This window comes from Pipistrellus kuhlii, unplaced genomic scaffold (genome assembly GCF_014108245.1).
Source record: "Pipistrellus kuhlii isolate mPipKuh1 unplaced genomic scaffold, mPipKuh1.p scaffold_m20_p_5, whole genome shotgun sequence".
NCBI classification, from domain to species: Eukaryota; Metazoa; Chordata; class Mammalia; order Chiroptera; family Vespertilionidae; genus Pipistrellus; species Pipistrellus kuhlii.
This window is the reverse complement of record NW_023425551.1, coordinates 74282255-74306175: the sequence shown is the minus strand read 5'-3', so window position 1 is coordinate 74306175 and position 23921 is coordinate 74282255. Positions and strand designations below refer to the sequence as shown.

General features: G+C 42.2%; 1 protein-coding gene and 1 pseudogene across 10 annotated transcripts in view; both read left to right on the top strand.

Annotated features, from left to right (window-relative positions):
* Window positions 1-2284: 2284 nt before the first annotated feature.
* LOC118706218 lies at window positions 2285-2436 on the top strand (annotated as a pseudogene).
* A 9145-nt stretch (window positions 2437-11581) lies between these two features.
* Window positions 11582-23921, top strand: part of UBR2 (ubiquitin protein ligase E3 component n-recognin 2) — a 111344-nt gene continuing 99004 nt past the window's right edge. For 3 of the 10 annotated variants that reach the window (XM_036414328.2, XM_045573146.1, XM_036414330.2), the window contains exons 1-2: window positions 11582-11999; window positions 21730-21989. In XM_036414328.2, the coding sequence (XP_036270221.1) occupies window positions 11922-11999; window positions 21730-21989 (338 nt within the window). In that variant the 5' untranslated portion in view covers window positions 11582-11921. Of the gene's footprint in view, window positions 12000-13144; window positions 13373-21066; window positions 21298-21729; window positions 21990-23921 lie in introns of those variants that run through there. The other 7 variants (XM_045573145.1, XM_045573144.1, XM_045573142.1 and 4 more) reach the window with 5 other exon arrangements.

The following is a 23921-nucleotide window of genomic DNA, read 5'->3' as shown; positions in this document are numbered from 1 at the left end:
CCATTGCGAAGCAGCAAGACCTACAACATGAAGTGGCTCCTCAGACATCAGTTCTGGACAGATTGAACACATATGGACCTCCCAAACTAGGATGGAATAAGAATAGTCAAATACTCTATTAATACTTAAACTAGAGGCCCAGTGCATGAAATTCATGCACTCAGGGGGAGGGGTCCCTCAGTCCAGCCTGTGTCCTCTCCCAGTCTGGGAGCCCTCAAGGGATGTCCAGCTGACAGGCCCTCTCCCCACAGGGAATGGGCCTAAGCAGGCAGTCGGGCATCCTTAGCGCTGCCATGGAGGCAGGAGAGGCTCCTGCCACTTCCCCTGTGCTTGCCAGCCTTGAACCTGGCTTCTGGCTGAGTGGCGCTCCCCCTGTGGGAGCGTACTGACCACCAGGAGGCAGCTTCTGCATTGAGCATCTGCCCTCTGATGGTCAGTGTGCGTCATAGCGACTGGTCATTCCACTGTTGGGCCAAAACTGGCTCTCTGACCTTCCTGAGGGGTCCTGGATTGCGAGAGGATGCAGGCCAGGCCGAGGGACCCCACTGGTGCATAATCGGGGCTGGGGAGGGACATGAGAGGTTAGCCTGCAGGGAAAAGACCATGGGAGGGCTCCAGGGCATGTCTGGCCCATCTTGTTCAGTCCCTATCGGCTGGACCCTAGCAGTTAGCTAACCTACTTGTCAGAGCATCTAACCCCTGGTGGTCAGTGCACATCATAGCGACTGGTGGACCGGTCAACTGTCTGCCCAATGGTGGTCAGTGCATGTCATAGCAAGCAGTTGAATGACCTTAGCATATCATTAGCATATTATGCTTTGATTGGTTGAACGGCTGACTGGATGACTGGACAGTTAGCATATTAGCTTTTATTATATAGGATTATACAGTATTTGCAGATAGAAAACCAGATCGGTAGAAGCTCAACCATCAAAGGCTTCAACTATTGGCAAAAATAAGTAATGGACTGGAAGAAATGCCAATAGTAATTTTTGTATACAGACCCTAAGTCCATAGGAATGATTTTTAACCCTTTTATGTAAAAACTAGAGGCCCAGTGCATGAAATTTGTGCACAGGTAGGGTCCCTAGGCCTGGCCAGCAATCAGGGCTGATGGGGGCCTTCTGGCTGCTGGCCAGGGCCTTCCTTCTATATAGCTGCCAGCTGGGGCTTTCCTTCATTCCATGCTACCCCCTGGTGGTCAACACAATCATAGCAAGCGATCTAACTCCCAGTCTTCTGTCAAACTCCTGAAGGGACACTTTGTATATTAACTTTTATATATATATATGAACATATTTATCCATTCTAGTCTACTATGAATTTAGGTGTCTCAACTCAGGAGTCTACCAATTCTGTTCCTTCAAATTCTGACAGTGAGTGGTGCCATATTGGACTTCTCCCTTGAAAGTTGGGAAAGATAGGACCATTTTACCATCCAAGCTAAAGACTAAGGATCTTCTGTGAGAAATATGGCCTGACCAAAAGGAAAGGCCTACAGATATTGACATCAGAGGTTTCCCAATAAAACATCCCAGACAGGTCATCCTATAGCAAATTTCACCATAGATATGCCCTCCCCATGCTTTCAGAACATCTCATCACCTTTCAGTCTCCCACTCTTAAAAATGAGCCAACGACAACATTTAAAGCCTCTAATATAAAAAATAAAGATTAAAACTAGCTGGGGGAAAATATAAGTCAGATAAAACAGAAACTATTTAACAGGAAAGGAAACTTCAACAAAACAAAAAAACCACACCTATAATTGAGATCCTCAGAGACAAGCTATTGAAAGCAGATGTTATTTATAAAAGAATGGTCAGTGAATAAAACTGAGGTAATTCAAAATGGAAAGAAGAAATTTAAAATTCATTAAAAGGCCGAAACCAATTTGGCTCAGTGGTAGAGCATCGGTCTGCAGACTGAAGGGTCCCAGATTCGATTCCGGTCAGGGGCATGTACATTGGTTGCGGGCACATCCCCAGTAGGGGGTGTGCAAGAGGCAGCTGGTCGATGTTTCTCTCTCATCAACATTTCTAGCTCTCTATCTCTCTCCCTTCCTCTCTGTAAAAAGCAATAAAATATATTTTTTAAAAAATTCATTAAAAGGATTAAAGAAAGTTCAGGCCCTAACCCGTTTGGCTCAGTGGATAGAGTGTTGGTCTGCGAACTCAAGGGTTCCTGATTTGGTTACGGTCCAGGGCAAGTGCCTTGGTTGCAGGAACATCCCCAGTGGGGGGTGTGCAGGAGGCAGCTGATTGATGTTTCTCTCTCATCAATGTCTCTAACTCTCTCTCCCTCCCCCTTCCTCTCAATTAAAAAAAAAAAAAAAGTCAGAAGTAAAGGGAACCAGGTTTGCTAAAGTAATTGTGGTGATAGAAATGTTTTAGCCTCAGAAGCTACTGAGGTGGTTCATTCTATCCTAGTACAGTGAAAAAAAAAAGAAAAAAAAAAGTCAATAAAATATATTTTTAAAAAAGATAAACTTCAGGAAATCTCCCAGAAAGAAAATAAAAAAAGATACACTAATAGAAATAGGAGAGATAAGAGAAAGAAATTAGTCCAGGAGTTCCAGGAGAAAAAGAGAGAAAGGAAGGAAATAGGGGGAACATTCTTTTTAGAAACGCATTCTTCAAATTTTTCCAAAACCTTAAGGACATGAGTTTTCATAGTGAAAGAGTCACTGAGTGCTCAGCACTAAGATTGAACCACATTGCCCTACCTGGTTTGGTTCAATAGATAGAGAATTAGCCTGGGAACTGACGAGTCCCAGGTTCAATTCCAATCAAAAGCGCTTACCTCGGTCACAGGCTCCACCCCTGGCCCTGGTTGAGGTGTGTGTAGGAGACAACAAATTGATGTGTCTCTTTCACATCAATGTTTCTCTCCATCTCTCCTCTCTTACACTCTCTCTGAAAATCAATAGGAAAACATCCTCAGGTGAGGATTAACAGCAACAACAACAAAAGACTGATCCAAGAAGAACAAAGTAGGAAGGATCTCAATACCACATACCAACCTATATTACAAAGCCACTGTTCTCAAAACTGCCTGGTACTGGCACAAGAACAGACATATAGACCAATGGAATAGAATAGAGAACCCAGAAATCAACCCAAACTACAATGCTTAATTAATATTTGACAAAGGAGGTAAGAGCATACAATGGAATCAAGACAGTCTCTTCAATAAATGGTGTTGGGAAAATTGACAGATATATGAAAAAAAAATGAAATTAGACCACCAACTTGCACCATACACAACAATAAATTCAAAATGGATAAAGGACTTAAATGTAAGACAGGAAACCATAAAAATCTTAGAGGAATTCACAGGCAGCAAAATATCAGACATATGCTGAAGCAATATCTTCACTGATACAGCTCCTAGGCTATGGAAACTAAGGAGAAAATGAACAAATGGGACTACATCAAAATAAAAAGCTTCTGCACAGCAAAAAAAACCATCAAGAAAGCCCACTGCATGGGAGAACATATTTGCCAATGTTATCACCAATAATAAGGGTTTAATCTCCAAGATTTACAGCGAACTCATACAACTTAACAAAAGGAAGATAAACAACCCAATCAAAAAATGGACAACAGGCCTAATAAATACTTTTTGAAAGAGGACATAAGGAAGGCCAAGAGACATATGAAAACATGCTCACAGTCACTAATCGTCTGACAGATGCAAATCAAAACGACAATGAAGTACCATCTCACACCTGTCAGAATGGCTATCAACTAATCAACAAATGACAAGTGCTGGCAAGGATGGGGAGAAAAAGGAACCCTCGTGCACTGCTGGTAGGAATGCAGACTGGTGCAGCCACTGTTGAGAACAGTATGGAGTTTCCTCAAAAAAGTATAAATGAAACTCCCATTTGACTCAATGATCCCACTTCTAGGAATATAGCCCAAGAAACTAGACACATGAATCAGAAAGCATATATGCACCTCTATGTTCATAGCAGCACAATTTACCATAGCTAAGATTTGGAAACAGCCTAAGTGCCTAACAACCAATGATTGGATTAAAAACTGTGTAAATCTACACAGTGGAATATTACACTGCTATAAAAGGGAACTCCTATAATTTGCAACAGCATGGATGGACCTGGAGAGCATTATGCTAAGCAAAATAAGTCAGTCAGAGAAAGTAAATATCACATGATCTCACTCATTTATGGAACATAGTGAGCAACATAAACTAATGAACAAAAATAGATCCAGAGACAGAGAAGCAGTGATCATACTGTCAAACCTCAGAGGGAAGGTAGGGGAGGGTTGGAGTAAGGGGGAGAGATCAACCAAAGGACTTGTATATATGCATATGGGCCTAACCAATGGACACAGACCCCAGGAGCATGAGGACATGAGCAGGGTAGGGGTGGAGGTAAAGGGAGAATTAGGACACATATGTAATACCTTAATCAATAAAGAAAATAAAAATAAAAAAACAAAAAGACTGATCCACATCAAGTCACATTGTGAAATTTCAGAAATGTAGGGATAAAAAGAATATACTTTATGTTTCCAGAAGTAGAAAAAGATCAGAGATAAAGAATCAGATATCAGAATGGTGTTAGATTTCTCAATAAAAACATTGGAAGCTGCCATCAGAATTCTGGGAAGCTGCCATCAGAACACTGGGAGCTGCCATCAGAATTCTGGAGGAATCCCTGGCTGGTGTGGCTCAGGAGGTTGGGCGTCATCTTGTGCATTAAAAGATTGCTGTTTTTGACTCCTGGTCAGGGCACACGCTCAGGTTTCGGGCTTGATCCCTGGTAGAGGGCATGCAGGAGGCAACCTATGCTCTCATGTTCATATCCTATTATATCTTTGACCTTGCACCTTCAGGTTGCAACCCAGGGTGAATCAGTGCAGCATGAGGGAGGAATATTCCTGAAGCAATTCCTACAGGGTTTCGCTGACACTGATCTAACTTTATATAGAGGAGATGCAAACTGCATAAATACTGGTAAATCCAACTAAATCTAAACTGAGTGGCTCTCCAACTTACTACCTCCCGTTGATTGGGTCACAAAACATCCCTGTGAAGGAAACGTGATCGATGAAAAGTTGGATAGAAAAGAGACAGCGAATTGGAGCAACCACAATTAAAATATCTTACTTTGCTAATTTCACAAAACTCAGGATCATGTGGCTACACTGCTAAAGCATAAGTTTCATTAGCATCACAGGAAACCCACTGCTGGCTAACAGGGCACCCCGTCCATTGGGAGCAGGTCGGAAAACTCCAGGAGAGGTTTCTGCAAGGTAAAATTTATAAACGCCTGGATGTGTCTCAGTATCATGAGAGATTTAGCAATTGGAGAATCGGGGCTGGAATATCCTAGTGTGCTCAGAGGAAAGGATCAAAATAAAAAATAAGACAATTATTAACTCCATGGAAAACAAAAGTTTGTTCAGGAAAACAAGTCATCATCATTTACTGCATGACTCAGCTATAAATAACTTTTATCAGCGCGATAACGTAAACTCTGGAAAGTTACCTAACTGCATTACAATATGACCATACCAGGAGGAGAGAGGAGTGGAAAGAATGGAATGCGGTGGGGACAGTGGCTGAGAGAGAGTGGAATCCTTATCTTTCACAACAGGAAGTACATAACGAATGCCTAAAATGAAAAACAACCAAGAAGCCATACAAGGAAGGTATTTGGTTTCTTTCTTTATTTTTTTAAGTTTTTAAAAAATTGATTTTAGAGAGAGAGGAAGGGAAAGAGAAACATCAGTTGCCTCCCAGATGTACCTTGACTAGGGATTGAACCTGAAACCTGGGTATGTGCCTTGACCCAGAATCAAACCCGAACATAGAAATTTGCTCAATCAACTAAGTCACACTGGCCAGGGATTCTTTTCTTTTCTACCTTTTTTAAAAAACAAAAACAAAAACAACAACTTTGTACACCAATGTAACTCTTGAAATTTGCACTTATATGAGTACATCTGTGGAACTGATAAAATTTTGGAGCTGGAATCCCTAGCTTACAGGGTATGAGTGTTTTTTTAATTTCTCTTTTTTTCCCCCCTCAAAACTATCATGGCAAATCATAGGAAAACTTTGGAACATCAGGAACAAAGAGAGAATCCTACAAACTTTCATAAAGAGAAATCACAAGGACACATCAGAATGGCACTGGATATGTCAATCTTTAAAATACGCATTACCATCATATTTGTTATGTTTTTATCCAGCATTTCTAGGTATTTGTGTTGGGAGTGATGGTGGTTCAGTTAATAGTTTGTCTTATTTCCAGAAGAGCTAAAACATGAATTCAATAAAGGTAAGGACCCTGTTCATGCATTTATTCATGTTCCTGTAAGTGTCTACAGCATATTAGGTGCCAGGATACCACATTGAATTTTAACCTAATAATACTTCATTATTTTTCATGGCTGCACAGTATCCCATTATATAAACGTATTTAACCTTATTGATTAACTCATTGGCTCTTTCCAATGTCTTGTGTGATTAAAATAATACTGAATGAAATTCCTCATTGATAGCGATTAACGAACTTTCTAAAAGGATAGCCAGGGGATACATTCTTACAAGGGAGTTTATTAGTCCAGAAGGAATAATATAAATGGTGAAGGGCCAAGGTAGTAAAGCAAGGGTCAGAGTGGACAAGACTATGGAAAAGGCCCTTTTGGGTGGACACCTATCATACCCAGGCATCCAGGGCCAATTGCTTTGCGGGGAGGGGATTTCTCAAGAAATAGTGAGACTGGGTTTTGGCCTATTATACATGAGCTTGGTTATTTTAATTCTGAAAGAATAAATAAATAAATAGATTTCCCTAGAAATGGGTACATCGGGGGAACAAGATGGCATGGAAGGAATATGAAGGTTGGACTTAGAGAACCTTCGTTCAAATGCCAGCTCTGCTTCTCATCTAACTTTGTGACTGAATTAAGTAGCTATCGTTGCCTATAAAATTACCTCTATGTAGTGGCTTAAATGGCATTTAGTTCACCGTCCTGCAGGTCCGCGGTGTAGGCCAGTTCTTCTGGTCTTCCTGCATCCCTGCAGGTACCTGCAGCGACGCACAGGTCAGCCCCGTGCTTCTGCTTCCAGGCTTTGGCAAGCTCCCTGTTTACCTCTGTCCCTCTGTTCTCCTGTGGTTGCTCATCCTCCTGTGGGCTAGCCCTAACTTGTTCCCATGGAAAAAGCAAGGTTCAAAAGGAGGGTGGAAGTGGGCAAGACCACATCTAGGGATACAGGCGGCACACTGTCACTTCCACCTGGTTCTGTTTCCTAATGCAAGACCCAAGGCCAGCTCAGATTCAAGGGCTGGGAAGAAAGTAGACTCCACTCAAAGGCTGGCAAAGGCATACAGTGGAGAGTGGGTAATGGAAGAGCATTCATTGGGGCCATAAAACTGCAACCAAGCTACCACAGTGACTTTGGGCAAGTTAGCTTGTCTTTCTGAGCCTCGGTTTCATTGTGTTTTAACTGAAAATAACACATATCTGAGAGGGTTTTAATAAAGAATAGAAATAATACGCCTGTTACTATTACTAATGAGCATAGCACTTACTAATTTATCAGAAAACTTTTTTTTTGCCATAAAGCCATAGCGTTATTCCTGTCCTTGGTCCAGTGCAAGTCTGTTTCAGCCCCAGGGCCTTTGCGCTCGCTGTTTCCTTTATCCAGAATGCTCTTGTCCCAGATCTTCAGATGGTTAGCTCTTTTCTTTTTACTCAGGGCTCAGTTCAATTCTCCCATCCTCAGATATGCCTGCCTAGCCAACCTATCCATTGCTCCCACTCCTCATCTTCACCTTCACCCTCCATAATTTTTTTTAACTTTTAAAAAATATTTTTAATTGATTTCAGAGAAAAAGGGAGAGGGAGAGAGAGAGAGAGAGAGAGAGAGAGAGAGAGAGAGAGAGAGAGAGAGAGAGAAACATCAACGATGAGAGAGAATCATTGAGCAGCTGCCTCCTGCATGCCCCTCACAGGATTGACCATGTGCCCTGACCAGGTATCAAACCATAACCTGGTTCATAGGTCTATGCTCAACCACTGAGCTCAACCATTGGGCTGGGCCAAAAATGTGTATTTTATCAGGATCTCCAAGCATTTCTGATAAATGCTCAAGTTTGAGAACCACTGCCTTAGCTGTACATATTGAGAAAAAGAGAAAGATTAATAGCAAACATCCAATTTGAACATTTAGAAAAGTAATATTAAAATCAATCCATAAGTAATAGAATTAGAAAATAACAATGTTAAGAGTATAAAATTATTTGCAATCTATGTATTTTACTTTATTTAATTATGTGTTAGGACCCTTAGAAAGATATTATCTTTGCTTCTGGATTGTAACAATCCCAATTTTCTGCCAGGTTCATCCTTACTAGGCAGTGCATCAGTGTAAGGCAGTTGGGCAAAGAAAAAAATAATGCCCAGAAGAACATTTGAAGATATCTCATTCTAGATATCTATGCAGATATCATAAGAAAGTATTAAAAATTCTTTTCTTTGGGTAAGAGAAGTAGTTTTTATTTTTTCTTTAAAAATATTTTTATTGAGTTTAAATTTCTAACCTTATACATATACTAGAGGCCCGGTGCACAAAATTCATGCATGGGGCCAGGGGGGTGTCCCTCAGCCCAGCCTGCACCCTCTCCAATCTGGGATTCCTCTCACAATCCAGGACTGCTGGCTCCCAACTGCTCACCTGCCTGCCTTCCTGATTGCCCCTAACCACTTCTGCCTGCCAGCATGATCACCCCCTAACCACTCCCATGCCAGCTTGATTGATGTCTAACTGCTCCCCTGCCAGCCTGTTTGCCCCCAACTTCCCTCCTCTGCCAGCCTGGTCACTCTTAACTGCCCTTCCCTGAAGGCTTGATTTCCCCCAACTGCTCTCCCTTGCAGGCCTGGTCCCTCTCAACTGCTCTCCCCTGCTGGCCATCTTGTGGTGGCCATCTTGTGTCCACATGGGGGCAGGATCTTTGACCACATGGGGCAGCAATCTTATGTGTTGGAGTGATGGTCAATCTGCATAATACTCTATTAGATAGGATAGAAGCCTGGTGCACGGTTGGGGGACAGCTGATTTGCCCTGAAGGATGTCCCAGATCAGGTTGGGGGTTCCTTTGGGGTGTGGGGTGGCCTGGGCAAGGGGCCCGTAGTGGTTTGCAGGCAGGCCACTTCCCCTGGCAACCCAAGCAGAGGATTTATTTACCTTCTACAACTGATACTTTATAGCCTGGAGCAGAGCCAAGCCTCCTTTTTGTTCCTATTGAGACTTATGTATCTTATATAATTGAAATTTTGTAGCCTTAAGCAGAGGCCTGGGCCAGCCAGGGTGTGCAGAAAGCTTGGCTTCCTCCATTGCCAGGGGCAACCCTAGCCTGCTCTCTTTAGCTCCATGGCTACCACCATTTCTGTTTGGATTTGTCTATCTTCTGTAATTGAAACTTTGTAGCCTTGAGTGGAGGCTTAGGCCAGCAAGGGCAGGTGGAAAGCTTGGCTTCCTCCATTGCGTGGGAAACGCAAGCCTCCCTTCTGTTCTCTGTGGCCCATAGCCAGCTTGGCTGGGTTTATTTGCATACTGATTGGCTGGTGGGTGTGGCTGGTGGGTGTAGCAGAGTGATGGTTAATTTGCATATTACTTTTTTTATTAGATAGCATTACTTATTTTTGTTTATTTATTTTAAAACCTATTTTATTGATTTTTTATAGAGAAGGGAGAGGGATAGAGAGCCAGAAACATCAACGAGAGAGAAACAATCAGCTGCTCCTACACACCCCCCACTGGGGATGTGCCTGCAACCAAGGTACTTGCCTTTGACCGAAATCGAACCCGGGACCCTGAAGCCCACAGGCTGATACACTATCCACTGAGCCAAACCAGTTTCGGTGCATTACTTATTTTTTAAAGTGATAACAAGGCTTATTTGTACTATGAGGTTATGGGTAATTTTTATTTCCTTTAAAAAACTTGTTTAATATTGTAGTATTGTTAACAATAACAAAACAAACAAAAACAAATCCCAAACCTGGACTGAGTCAGAACTTTTTTTCCCTAATGTAACTCACAATCTCCTTCTGAGAATAAACTAGCACACCTGATAAAATGTGTAAGCAATTACTTGATAAATGTAAGGGAATTTAAGACTTGTTCTAAGAAGCCCATTCATTCCAACTGTCAGTCAAATGCATGTCTCTAATCAAATATAATTTTATTTTGTACCTAATCTAATGATTATCTATTTCTGTAAAAAATCCCTATCAGAAGTAAATCTCTGAATTGACTTTGGCAGACTCCTTTTTCTTTGCAGCAAGACTTGTAATAAATTCTGATAACTGGTCATAATTAACTTGCTTGGAAATGTTTCCTTTAAAATAGTAACATGTTGTAAAACCTTCCAACACCTGGTAATGTTCACCCCAGTTACTAGTTTAAAGGATGGGATTATAAATGACAGGGCTAGAGAACTATAGGAATACAATGTAACCCATTCACTAATTGGACGAGTATTCGAGTGTCTATAATCTGCTTTGAAAGTACTTAAGTGTCTACCAAGTGCCAGGTACTGTTCTAGAATCTGCAGATACAAAAATGAACAAATGGCCGAGACCGGTTTGGCTCAGTGGATAGAGCATCGGCTTGAGGACTGAAGGAACCCCCGTTCGATTCTGATCAAGGGCATGTGCCTTGGTTGTGGGCATATCCCCAGTGGGAGGTGTGCAAGAGGCAGCTGATTGATGATGACTCTCTCTCATTGATGTTTTTAGCTCTTTATCTCTCTCCCTTCCTCTCTGTATAAAATCAATAAAATATATATATTTTAAAATGAACAAATGGATTGAGAGAATAAAACTACAGTTCTCACAGTATCATACTCTTCTGTCTCTTTCTAGGTGGGTGCTTCTTTCTTTCTTTTCTTTTTTTAAACATATATATTTAATTAATTTCTTTATTGATTAAGATATCACATATTTGTCCTCAACCCCCCATTCCAATTCCCCCTCCTTATCCCCCCCCCCCCCCTATTGTCCTTGACTGCTGGTTAGGCTCGTATGTGTGCATATAAGTCCTTTGGTTGATCTCTCCCATTTTCCCCACCCTCCCTTTGAGGTCCAACAGTCTGACCCATGGCTCCTTATCTCTGGGTCTGTTCTTGTTTATCAGTCTATGTAGTTCACCATTTCCCCTAGATGATTGAGATCATGTCCTACTGGAAATATACTTATAAGAATATATTTTTATTGACTTCAAAGAGGAAGGGACAGGTATTGATGGGCTGCCTCCTGCACTTCCCCACCTGAGGGATGGAGCCCCGCCCTTAAATGGAATGAACCCAGGACCCTCAGTCCGCAGGCGGAGGCTCAGAAGGGCGCTTCTTGCCAATATTCTCTTCCCATGATTCTTTGGTGCAGAAAGCCCCGCCCACTCACCTGCCCTATGCCTAATCTCGTCAGCGGACGGACTACAACTCCCACGATGCCCCTGGGCCTGCCCTATAAGGGCACACACTTCTCCGAGGCCCAGCGATGGCTGACTACACTTCCCAGAGGGCTCTGCTTCCGCTCTCGGGTGCTATTGCCCCTTTCCCAGCTCGGGACGCGGTGGAAGCGAGCGACAGTGCCAGACCCGGCTGCTCGGTGCCCTTCCCCGGAGCAGGGACGAGGCGGTGACTGGACGCGGGCGCCGAGCCCGGCGGGGAGCGCCGGAGGCCACGGTCCCCCCTGTGCGGCTGCCCTTCGCGCGGCTCTCCGCTCCCGCGCCCGCCGCCGCCGCCGCCGCCGCCCGGACGGCTCGGGAGCGCCTGCCCGGGCAGGGGTGGCGAGCGCGGCCACCGGGCGGCAGCGAGGCCGCGGCCCTCGGGGCGGCGGCAGCGGCGTCAGCGCTGGGGAGGAGGACGAAGGAAGATGGCGTCGGAGCCGGAGCCGGAGGGGCCGGCCATCGACCAGAGTTTGCTGGAATGTTCGGCTGAGGAGACGGCGGGGGTGAGTGCCGGCCCGGGCGGGACGTCCGGCCCTCGCAGGCCAAGCCCCGCGGGGGAGGACCGGCTCCCGGAAACCCCGGAGCGGCCACCCGGCTCGGCGGCCTCCCTCCCCGGGCGGGGCGGCCCCCTCCCTACCTCCTTCACCTCCGCCAACAGCCCGAAGGCTGCTGTGTGCACCGGCCGCCTCTTACCCACCCTCCTGCCCAGCACCGGCAGCGCCTCATCATCCTCCTTTCCCCCAGTTCTCATTAAGCCCCCAACATAAGGCCTTTGACCTTCATGCCAGGTCCGGCCAGAGCGAAGGAAAGCGTCTTCCTGGTTGTTTGGGGTGTCATCGCCCTGCTTTCTCTGCCTGATTCCGTCTCTTGGGACGAGCGGGGCATTGGCTCCCTGCGCGAGTCGCTACTTTGTTCCGGGACTGCGCTGACACCCGGGATGCCTCCCATGCTGTTCTCCCCTTGTTCCCTCTCCGCTCTCCCCTCTCCCCTGTTCCCTTTCCCCTCTCCCTTCTCCCCTCTCCCCTTTCCCCTCTCCCTTTTCCCTTTTCCCCTCTCTGCTTTCCCCTCTCCCCTCTCCAGCGTTCTCACCCGGGCTGGGGCTGTCCACAGTGCTGGTGAATGTGCGGGGAAAGTATTGTGTTTCGGCTTGTTTGCCGAGTGTGAGAAAGTCGTGCTTGGAGGCTGGGAGATAACAACAACAACAACAACAACCATTTTTCTAGGAGTTGGGATAGTTGGGCGGAGAACAAACGTTATGTAACTTGGAGAGAGCAGCCTTCAACAAACAAGTTAATACTGTGAGGTTTGGCCGGAGCAGCGTGGGAACAGTTATGCCCCAAACTTAAACCATCCAAACCCGGGATGGCACTGAAAGCGTCCCATGAATATGCTCGTGTGGGTAGCAGCAGGGTTGTGAGACGATTGCGTCAATGAGCTCGCTGGCATCTGGCTTCAAGGACAGGGAACACCCAATTAGAGCAGATTGTCCAGAATGATTATGAATGGACCAAAACATCCCAGGCCCCGCCTCCGAGGCCTTCAGTTTAGAAAAGCTAACGTCAACAACCTGAATGTTAGAAACGGAATTTTAGCAGAGCTTGGTGGGGCTGTGGGTCATGGAATTAATTTTGGGTGAATTGAGGAGGACGCTGAAGTCAGAGTGGATGGAATTACATGGCAGGAGCAGTAGAGGTGAAGAGTTTAAAGAAATACATTGTTGAATGTTAAGTGTTTGCTCCCTTTTTTTTTTTTAACCCACTTGTTTCCTCTAGGCATTTTTCATGTCTGCTTAATAATTACATTCACCAAGGGTTTTCAGCCCCCATTGGCCTTTCATTTATCAGAGATATCTGAAAAAGAAAAAGCAGTGTTACAAGTAAACAGTAAAATGGTCATCATGATTTTCCATCTCCGTGTCGTCTTGTTATTACCCCATACTGATAACTAATCTGGTATTTACCTCGAAGTAATATTTTCTTTTTCTCCCACCGAATTTAGGGTCTGTTGGCCCAGGATTACAGGCTACGTACTCTATTTTCCCATTTTTAAAAGTACAAGCTACCAAGTAGATTAGAGCTTCAACTTGTTGAGGTTCCTGAGGAAGTCAATTATAAAACTGGAGACAGAGACAAACTAAAATGAATTAATAAAGTTTTCTCAGGTGAGAAGTAAATTTTAGAGAGGGCAAACAAGTTCAGAAAGCAGCTATTGCAGCCTTTAGACCGCTGATCCTACAGTTTGTTGGGATCACATCCATTTGAAGTTACTTAATAAGCACTAGTGTCATCTTTCCCACACTTTATTTACGCACAACTTCTCCTATAATGAGGTCACTATTTGTGATCTCCCATCTATCCTAAATAGTATGCTTTACAAATAAAGCATGTAGGTGCTATCTTCAATAATTTTAAGTTCAGGATATTAAAAAGGCCCTCCCTTCTCAGTCTTCTCTCTCACTTGGTAGAACTCACACCACAAGTATCACTTTCTCAACTACTATGTTGCATGCTCCACTGATCCTATCTAATAAAGAAGGAATATGCAAATTGACCATCACACCATAACAAAGTAGAGGTGGAGATCCTGTAACACAAGATGCCCACAGCAGAGTTCGAGTACCCGTAAGGAGCCTTAATGAGCAATCAGCAGGGACCGGAGGCTGCAGGATGCTGACTGGGCAGGGGACCTCAGGCCACACACCCTGCCCCAGCATCAGGCTAGGGGACCTCAGGCCATGCCCCCCGCCCTGGCACCAGGCCAGGGGACCTTAGGACTTACCCCCTGCCTGGCAGGGCTTGACTGGGGACTTCGGGCCATGTCTCCCACCTGGCAGAGCTCGATGGAGGACCTCAGCACACAACCCCTGCCTGGTGCCAGGCCAGCGGACTTGAGGCTCTGCCCCCTGCCCAGTGGGGCTTAACAGGGACCTTAAGGCATGTCCCTTGCTCTGGCCCAGGCCAAGGGACCTCAGGCTGTACACCCCACCCTGGCACTGGGCCTGGTGACCTGAGGCCACACACCCCCACCCATCGGAGCCCGACGGGGGTCAGGTGGGCCTGGTCTAGATCTAGCCCAATGGTGGGGGGGGGGGGCAGCCGGGTCTGAGTCTCGTTTCGAGGCGCACATGGGTGGGTGGGGACTTGACTCTGGTTCCAGTGGCACGCCCCAGCTCTGACAGGAAGAAGATTTTCATATACTACATTTTACTATTATTCTTTCATTCCGACACTTCTATTATAGAGAAAAGGCAAATAGCAATATTAAAATATTCCTCTAATTAATTTCCTTTTAATGTACACAAATTTCATGCACTGGGTCACTAGTTTGATTATAATATGTCCCAATGGAGATCACAATTTAAGAAATCCATATATTTTCCCTAAGTATAAAAGACGTACATATTAATTATGGCTATTTTTGCTTTAAAATTTTTAATTTTCATATATAACTCAAATGCATATTCAATTTAATGGTGTTTACTATATTGATGGAGTTATACAACCATCACCACAATCAATTCAGAGCATTTTCATCACCTCCAATCATAAATCCTGTGCCCATTAGCTGTCAATCCCCTTTTTCACCTAAACTCCCAAACTCTAGGCAATTTCTAATCTATTTTTGGTCTCCATAGATTTTCCTATTCTGGAAACACCATATAAATAGAATGGTATAGTATGTAGTCTTTTGTTTCTGGCATTTTCACTTGACAATTTTTCAAGATTGGCATTGTACCATATATCAATACTTCATTCCTTTTTATTGCTAAGTAATATTTTGTTGTAAGCATATACCATACTTTCTTCATGCATTTATCATTTGATGGACATTTGGGTTGTTTCCACTTTTTGGATATTGTGAATCATGCTACTATGAGCATCGTGTACAATTTTTTTTTGTGGGGACATACGTTTTTATTTCTCTTGGGCTTTTATCCAGGAGAGGAATTTCTCTGTCACATAATTCTCTGCTTAGTGTCTTGAGGAACCTCCTAAATTGTTTTCCAAAGTAGCTATATCATTTTACATTCCCACCAATAGAACATGAGGGATGTGGATTTCTCCACATCTTGTCAGCACTTAGCACTGTCTTTTTTATTATAGCCATCCTGTTGGGTGTGCTTTGATTTGTATTTCCCTATAACTCATGATGTTGACCATCTTTTCCTGAGTTTTTTGGCTGTTTGTATATCTTCTTTAGAAGTTTCAGTTTCTATCGTTTGTATATTTTGAAATTAGATTTTTTTTGTCTTTTGTTATTGAGTTTGTATATTATTTTTATTTGTGAATGCTTTTACTTCATTTTTACAACTCATAATATGATTTGTTTAAATTTTTAATAAATTGTAGTCCAGAAAACGCCATTTCAAGATTACTAGCATTTGTGGTTTTACAATTAATTTACATGTTGGTTATCCTTTCTTGAAAGCAAAATCAAATAGGGATAAATGATGCAGTTTTAATTGGGTATAGAATAATAATTAGATAATGTAATAAAAAGCTAATCTCTAGGGAATCTTTCATTGTTGTGTTGGTAGTTACTCTCTATCCCCAGGCTTAAATGTAGCAGTCAAAAAAGGAAAGCTCTTGGAAACATTGTCATAACATGTTTACTTTAGTGGAATGAGTTGACAGTTTCTTTACTTCCCTATGGAGGGCTCCTAATAAGAAGTTTATTACACTGTTGTGTGCATTGGTTTAACAGCCACAAGTGTCTGAAATAAAGGCAAATTAACATGCAGCCAAATTAGAAATTTCAATAGTTTTTCATGTTAAACATTTACATAATCAGCTTATGTTAGTAAGAACTAAACGAAAAGCTGTAAGTTTTATTCTTTAGAGAAATACAGGAGCTGTTATTTTGAAAGGCACCAGAAAAGTTTTTACTTTCTCTTTGCAACTTTCCCCCTTTAATCTATACTGTTGCAAGTCACTGATTCAGTATCTCTGGTATAGAAGTCTCTTTGCTTTATATGTTAAAATTAAAAACATTAAAATGCCTGTAAAGGATTGCTAATCTGTTGCATGGTTTTGAATTTGGAATATATGCCTGCCCCCCCCCTTAATGTTTTTATTGATTAGAGAGAGAGAGAGAGAGAGAGGAGAAATATTCCCTGACCAGGAATTAAACCAGCGGCCCTTTGGTGCAATGCTCAACTGAATCACATCAACCAGGGCTATGCCTGCCTGCCTTGAATCAGATTCTATATCTTTTTAATAATTTAGAATAATGTATGATAAATAATATTTAGAATGAAGTGCTTGTTCTTAATAATATATATTTAATATGTTTTTACTGTTTTTATAGGGGGAGAGAGAAAGATATTGATGTGAGAAACATCAATTGCTGCTTCCTGCACGTGCCTACTGGAGATGGAGCCTGCAGCCTAGGCATGTGCCCTGACAGGGAATCCAATCTGGTACCTCCAGTGCAATGCTCAACCAACGGAGCCACACCAGCCAGAACTGCAAGTGAAATTTTAAGAGAAATGGGAACAAAACAAAAGTTGCTTTTAAAACAAAAACTTTAAATGTGTTATAAAATAAGATTGCCTAAAGCATAATTTTCCAGAATCATGGAGGTGAATTATTTGAATATTTTTTTTCAATTACAGTTGACATTCAATATCATTTCATCTTAGTTTCAGGTATAAGTGTAGTGGTTAGACAATCATATGATTTAGGAAGTGATCTCCTCCCCTCCCCCCTCCTTAATTTTAGTACCCACCTGGGAATCCATTGACTCTTAGTGCTTAATTTTTCATTCATAAATAATAAATTACTTAGTATAATTTGACTCTATATTCATATTTTAATTATTATTATTTTTTTTTAAATATATATTTTATTGATTTTGTACAGAGAGGAAGGGAGAGAGATAGAGAGTTAGAAACATCGATGAGAGAGAGTCATCGATCAGCTGCCTCTTGCACACCCCCTACTGGGGATATGCCCGCAACCAAGGTACATGCCCTTGACCGGAATCGAACCCGGGACCTTTCAGTCCCCAAGCCGACGCTCTATCCATTGAGCCAAATCGGTCTCGGCCTATATTCATATTTTAAATAGGGTTTACTAGCAATGGGTGGAAAACTAGACATTTTGTAACCTTGAATGTAACCTAAAAAGTGTTTTTTTTGTTTAAAGAATTAGATTCTAGTTTGCCTTTTAATTAATTAATTTTAGAGAAAGAAAAAAAAAAAACCACATTGATTTATTGTTCCATTTGTTTATGCATTCACTAGAGGCCTGTTGCACGAAGATTCATGCAATAGGCCTTCCTTCCCCTTGCTGCCGCGCCGGTTTTCCTCCAGCGCCCGGCACCCAGGCCTTCGCTCCAGCCGCAGCAGAGAAGCCAAGCCCCGAGGCTTCTCAGCTCGGGCCGCAGTGGGCTTGGATTCTCCACTCTGGCCACAGCAGAGAAGCCAAGCCTCTTCAGTCTCTAGTCTTCATTTGTATTCAGTCTTCACTCAGACCAGAGCCTTCAGTCTTCTTTGTTGGGTTAATTTGTATATTCACTCCTGATTGGCTAGTGGGCATCATGCAGGTACAGTCAACTTGCATATTTCTCTTTTATTAGTGTAGACAAGTGGCCTGGTGCACGGAATTTGTGCACAGCAAGGAGCCTGGCCTGCTCCCTCTCTAATCTGGGACATCCCCCTCACAATCCAGGACCACTGTCTCCTAACCACTCACCTGCCTGCCTGCCTGAGCAGCCGTAACCACTCTACCTGATGGCCTGATTGCCCCCAACTGCCCCCCACTTTTGGTCTAATCACACCCAACTGCCCTCCCCCTGCCAGCCTGCTTGCCCCCAACTGCCATCCCCTGCTGGACTGCTCTCCCCTAACCACCTCTGCCTTGGCCCCACCACCATGTGTTTGTCCGGAAGGACATCCAGAAGGTCTCCCAGTCTAATTAGCATATTATCTTTTTATTAGTATAGATTGGTTGCTTCTTGATATGCCCTAAATGGAGATAGAACCTGCAACGTTGGTGTATTGGGATAATGCTTTAACCAACTGAGCTACCCCAGCCAGGGCCTTAACTTTTTCTTTCTTGTCACTTTTATAATTACTGAAGTATGTATGTAATTTTTATTTAGAACTACTGCTCTAAAGGGAGAAAGAGGCCAGCCACGTGGCTCAGTTGGCTGATCTTAGTCCCATGCATTGAAAGGTTGCAGTTAGGGCACATTCATGGTTTCTTGCAGGTTTTATCCCCGGGTGGGGAGCATATGGGAAGCAACCAATTGTTTCTCTCGAACATCGATGTTGTTGGGGTTTTTTTTTTTTCCTCTCTCTCCCTTTCTCCCCCTTCCTCTTGATAAACATGTCCTTAGGTGAGGATTTATAAATAAACAAACAAATGGAGACAAATTCTTAAACTTGTGGGATTGTCTCAAGAAAGACTGTTATTTTAAGAGTAATTTAGTATCTTTCTTACATGCATAAAGCTTCCATACAGCCCCTTAACTTATGAACAAGCTTTTTACATTTTAGTAAGCGTTCTCTGCAATGTGAAATTGACTAGAAAGTTAATATATAACACTTCCTGAATACTTAAAATGTCTTTCTATATGTTATTTTTGGAAGGAAGTGAGCTGAAGATTATATAAATCACTAAAATGAAGATCTTATACTATTGTTTTATGGTGTTAGACATCACTTGAACATAAAGTAGTATGGAAAACAAATAAACATACCAACTCAATTGGCAGTGGAGACAGGGGTAAGTGACAAAATACAGAGAAAAGACTTCAGGAAATAGAAAGGGAACAGAAAGGAAGTGGTTTGAAGGATGCTTTACCTAGGGATTATTTGGTTTAGTTTTTAGAGTCTGCAGGTCTGGATCTGCTCTACCTTTGTTTTCTTTGAAATCATATCATCTTTCCACAACATTAGGGTAATGTGTCAGTAAATAGTGTAATCATACTTATAGTGATTCAGTTAGCAGATTTTACTAAATGCTCACTGAGGCCAATTTTTGTTTTAGACCTGGAGGTATGTGGGAGATGGGGGAGAAGAATGGATTAAGAAGGCATCTTAGAAAAAGTGAAACATAAGCTGAGATATGAAAAATGAGTAGAAAATAGCCTTATAAAGCAGAGAGAGGAACCAATTTGCGTCTGGAGGAGAAGACCGGAGAGAATTGATATAAGGCAAGGACGTTGTAAATCATCTTAGGGGAGTTGACTTGATTATCAGTACAAGGATAAGCTGAATTTTTCAAGAACCACTCTGGTAGTGAGGTTGGGAAATGGACTGTAGAGAAAAAGAGGTGTGGAGATCACCATTAAGACATTGTTGGGCTAATTCTGGTGAAAGATAGGAATTGGGGAGTTTGGACTAAGTGGAGTTAATGCTTGTAGAGATGGAGAGAAAAATGGATGGGTTCAATCAAGATTTAAGAAGCCTGATGGACAAGACTTAATTGGATATTGGGGTAAGAGGAATATTTTCAGGGTTATTTTGGTTTGGATACCCACATATATGCTGGTATCTAAAATAGAGAAGTAACGGTAATGGCAGGGTTTTTTTTTTGGCGGAGGGGCGGGGGTGATCATTAGTTCAGTTTTGGACATGTTGAGTTGGTATCTGAAAGGAAAAACTCTTTTTCTCTCTACACTTATACTAATACTCTGGCTGCCCAATGTGAGTGTGTGTGTGTGTGGGGAAACGGGGGGTCCTCACACCAAGCAGTTCTGTAATTCTCTGAGACACCTATTGGGTGGCCTACAATTCAATTCAATTCTGACACTATACACCTAGAATAAGCATTAGATCCTACAGATTAAGGTCTTAGTCCCACAAGACTTCCTGCTTCACCACTGTCCTCAAGTTATCCACAACTTCGTCTGAGTTGACTACAAATCAGTTTGCATGATCCTTTCTTTGTGTTCAATCATTTGGTAGAACATCTAATTTATTTACTAGACTAGAGGCCCAGGGCATGGATTTGTGCACAGTGGGGTCCCTCGGCCTGGCCTGTGGCCTCTTGCAATCCAGGACCCCTCAGGACATGTTGGAGGCCCAGTGCATAGATTTGGCCCATTCCTACAGGCCAGGCCGAGGGACCCCACTGGTACACGAATCTGTGCACCGGGCCTTTAGTATGCATATAAGGTCTTTGGTTAATCTCTTCCTGCCCCCCCTTTTCCTCTCCCCTTCCCTCTGAGATTCATCAGTCTGTTCCATGTTTCCATGCCTGTGTATTGAGCATCTGCACCTTGGTGGTCAGTGCCCATCATAGTGAATGGGTAATCAGTTGCTTAGGCTTTAATATATATAGGTTACTGGTTTATCCTGCCTAATAAAAGAGTAATATGCAAATTAACCATCACTCCACTTAAGCTACGCCCACCAGCTACGCCTACCAATCAGTCAGAGCGAGTATGCAAATTAACCCAACCAAGATGGCTGTAGCCACAGAGAGCAGTTGAGAGGCTTGGGTTTCCCCAACAACTGAAGCCAAGCTTTCCAGACACCTTGACCAGCTTAGGCCTCCACTTAAGGCTACAAAGTTTCATAAAAGTTTGGGAACAAAAAAATGGCTGTTTTGGTTTGTTTCTTGCAGAGAGAAGAAAGAGGAAAGGGCGTATAGTGAGGTTGATCAGGGAAAGAAGCCAAATTGGTAAAGTCTCTTGTGGATTGATATTCATAAGAGTGGCATATCATCTCATATAAGTCAATCAGAAATACAATGTATTGGTTATTGATGTTCACTACATGCTGTTCCTGTTGGCAAACTGTTAAAAATAATCCAAATCACAGTCATAATATCAGGGTGATCACTTCATAAGGTATATAAATGCCTAATCACTATGTCGTGACGTGACACTAATATAATGTCTATAGAATGTAGTTGAAAATAATTTAGGAAATAAATTGAAAAAAATTTTTGAACAAAGCATTAGAAATGAATGGGCTCACTGGCTAGTGATTTATATAATTGATGTCATTTTCCTGTACCGCCTACAGAAGGTGGCTTCTGGAGTTGAGGAAGAAGGGCTCCTTTCACTTTTACTTTCACTTTCAGTAGAATTCTAAAATAGTTTGGATTTGGTTTTAAATTTTGTCCTTTTTGGAAAGAAGACATATAGTAATGAGTGTTGTCAACAAAATAATTTATAAGACTCTTGCCATTATTTTTGTACCTAAAAGAAAATAGAGATTTATTTAAATTAGTTTGTTGACATTATTTAAAACTTTTTTTCTTTTTTCTTTTTTTATAGAAATGGCTGCAATCTACTGACCTCACTAGAGAAGTATACCAGCATTTAGCCCACTATGTGCCCAAAATCTACTGCAGGGGTCCCAACCCTTTTCCACAGAGAGAAGACATGCTGGCACAACTAGTCTTATTGGGACCAATGGAATGGTACATTTGTGGTGAAGATCCTGCATTTGGATTTCCAAAACTTGAACAAGCAAACAAACCTTCTCATCTTTGTGGTCGTGTTTTTAAAGTAGGAGAGCCTACTTACTCTTGCAGGTAAAATATTATCATTCTCTTTATAAAAGGCTCTTGTTTTTACCTGACTTTTTTTCCTCCTGAAAACATATCTTTGTTTTTAAATTATGAAGTATAATGTGTGTGTGTACGCAGCATGTATATGCAGTATAATAAGTAATTATGAAAGAAACATCCATGAAATTATTTTCCAGTTCAAGAAGTAGAACATCACCAGCATCCTAGAAACTCACTGTATGTTTTCTTCCTACCCCATAATTAACTGCTTTCTTGACTCTTGTAATAATCATTTTTTTGCTTTTCTTTCTTTCTTTCTTTCTTTCTTCTTTCTTTCTTTCTTTCTTTCTTTCTATCTATCTATCTATCTATCTATCTATCTTTATTTTTTTTTAATATATTTTATTGATTTTTTACAGAGAGGAAGGGAGAGAGATAGAGAGCTAGAAACGTCGATGAGAGAGAAACATCAACCAGCTGCCTTTTGCACATCCCCTACCGGGATGTGCCCGCAACCAATGTACATGCCCTTGACCAGAATCGAACCTGGGACCTTTCAGTCCGCAGACCGACGCTCTACCACTGAGCCAAACCGGTTTCAGTTTCTTTTCTTTTTTTCTTTTTTTTTAATATATTTTTTATTGATTTCAGAGAGGAAGGGAGAGGGAGAGAGAGAGAGAAACATCAGTGATGAAAGGATCATTGTTTGGCTGCTCTTTATGCCCCACACTAGGGATTGAGACTACAACCCAGGCATGTGCCCTGACTGGGAATTGAACTGTGCCTCCTGGTTCATAGATCGACGCTCAACCACTGAGCCAAACCGACTAGGGTGGTCCTTGCTTTTCTTGATCATTTTTCAGTTACAGTGATTCTTTTTGATGTTCATATTATCCCACATCTGTGGAAGCCTCATCACACTAGCATGTTTATCCTTTTTATATGCCTTCATTAGTGTTTGAATACTCCTTTAATTTCTGTCTCAAAATGTCCACAGCCTACTATTTATTATTCTGACCCATATGCACAATCATGTTACCAACCAAACTGGATCTAAATGCTCAGTAGTTACCAGCAAAAAGATGATTTTTTGAGAAGGAACTTTATTGTGAGCCAGCAAGCAAGAACGAGAATATAATCCATATTTATTAGGGGAAATCATGCACTAGCATCAAGGTAGATTTAGTCATTGCATGTGTAGGTAAGGACACGCCAGCACTTGCACCCTTAGGAAACATGCTTAAACATACATTACATGTGCAAAAATGATGGAAAAATATCTGCAAATCTACCCGTGGGTGGAGGTTTTTGTGTTTTAATGAGGAAAGTTCATGTGGAGGTAAATGAAGGGTTCTTCAGGCTGCTCCAGACAGTCTCAGGTGATTTTAGCTGGTTCACCCCCTGGTCTAGCAGAATATCCTGGGCTTGATTATGAAAAACATTAGTAGCAATCATCAACATCAGGTATTGTGTAGGTATGGATAAACATCTGACTAAGTTTTGGTCTTTCTGTGAAACTTTCAGTAAACTTTAAACATAGTGTTACATAAGTCTTATAAATTTTGGAGTGATCTAATCAGGGTTACAGGTTATTCGAGGCAGTTTCCTTTTAGTTGGGAATGGTAGTTAGGAAGCAAGATATGGGGGGTTACAGGTACCTACTGCTACAAGATGAGTTGTTTTTTGTTTTGTTTTTTCTTTTTTAAAAATTTCTCGTTGGATATTGAGTATGTAAGAGTAGAATATAGAGAGGAAAGTGCTCATCTCCTTTCTGACTTTCTATTCCTGTTTGTCAGAACTAATCATTATTAATATTTTACTATGTATCCCTCTAAGAAGTTTATATGCATATGCAGGCATATATATCTATACTAGAGGCCTGCTGCATGAAATTTGTGCAAGGGGCTCGACCCTCTCAGCCTCTGTGGCTTTTCTCAGTCCTCACAGCCCTGGCTT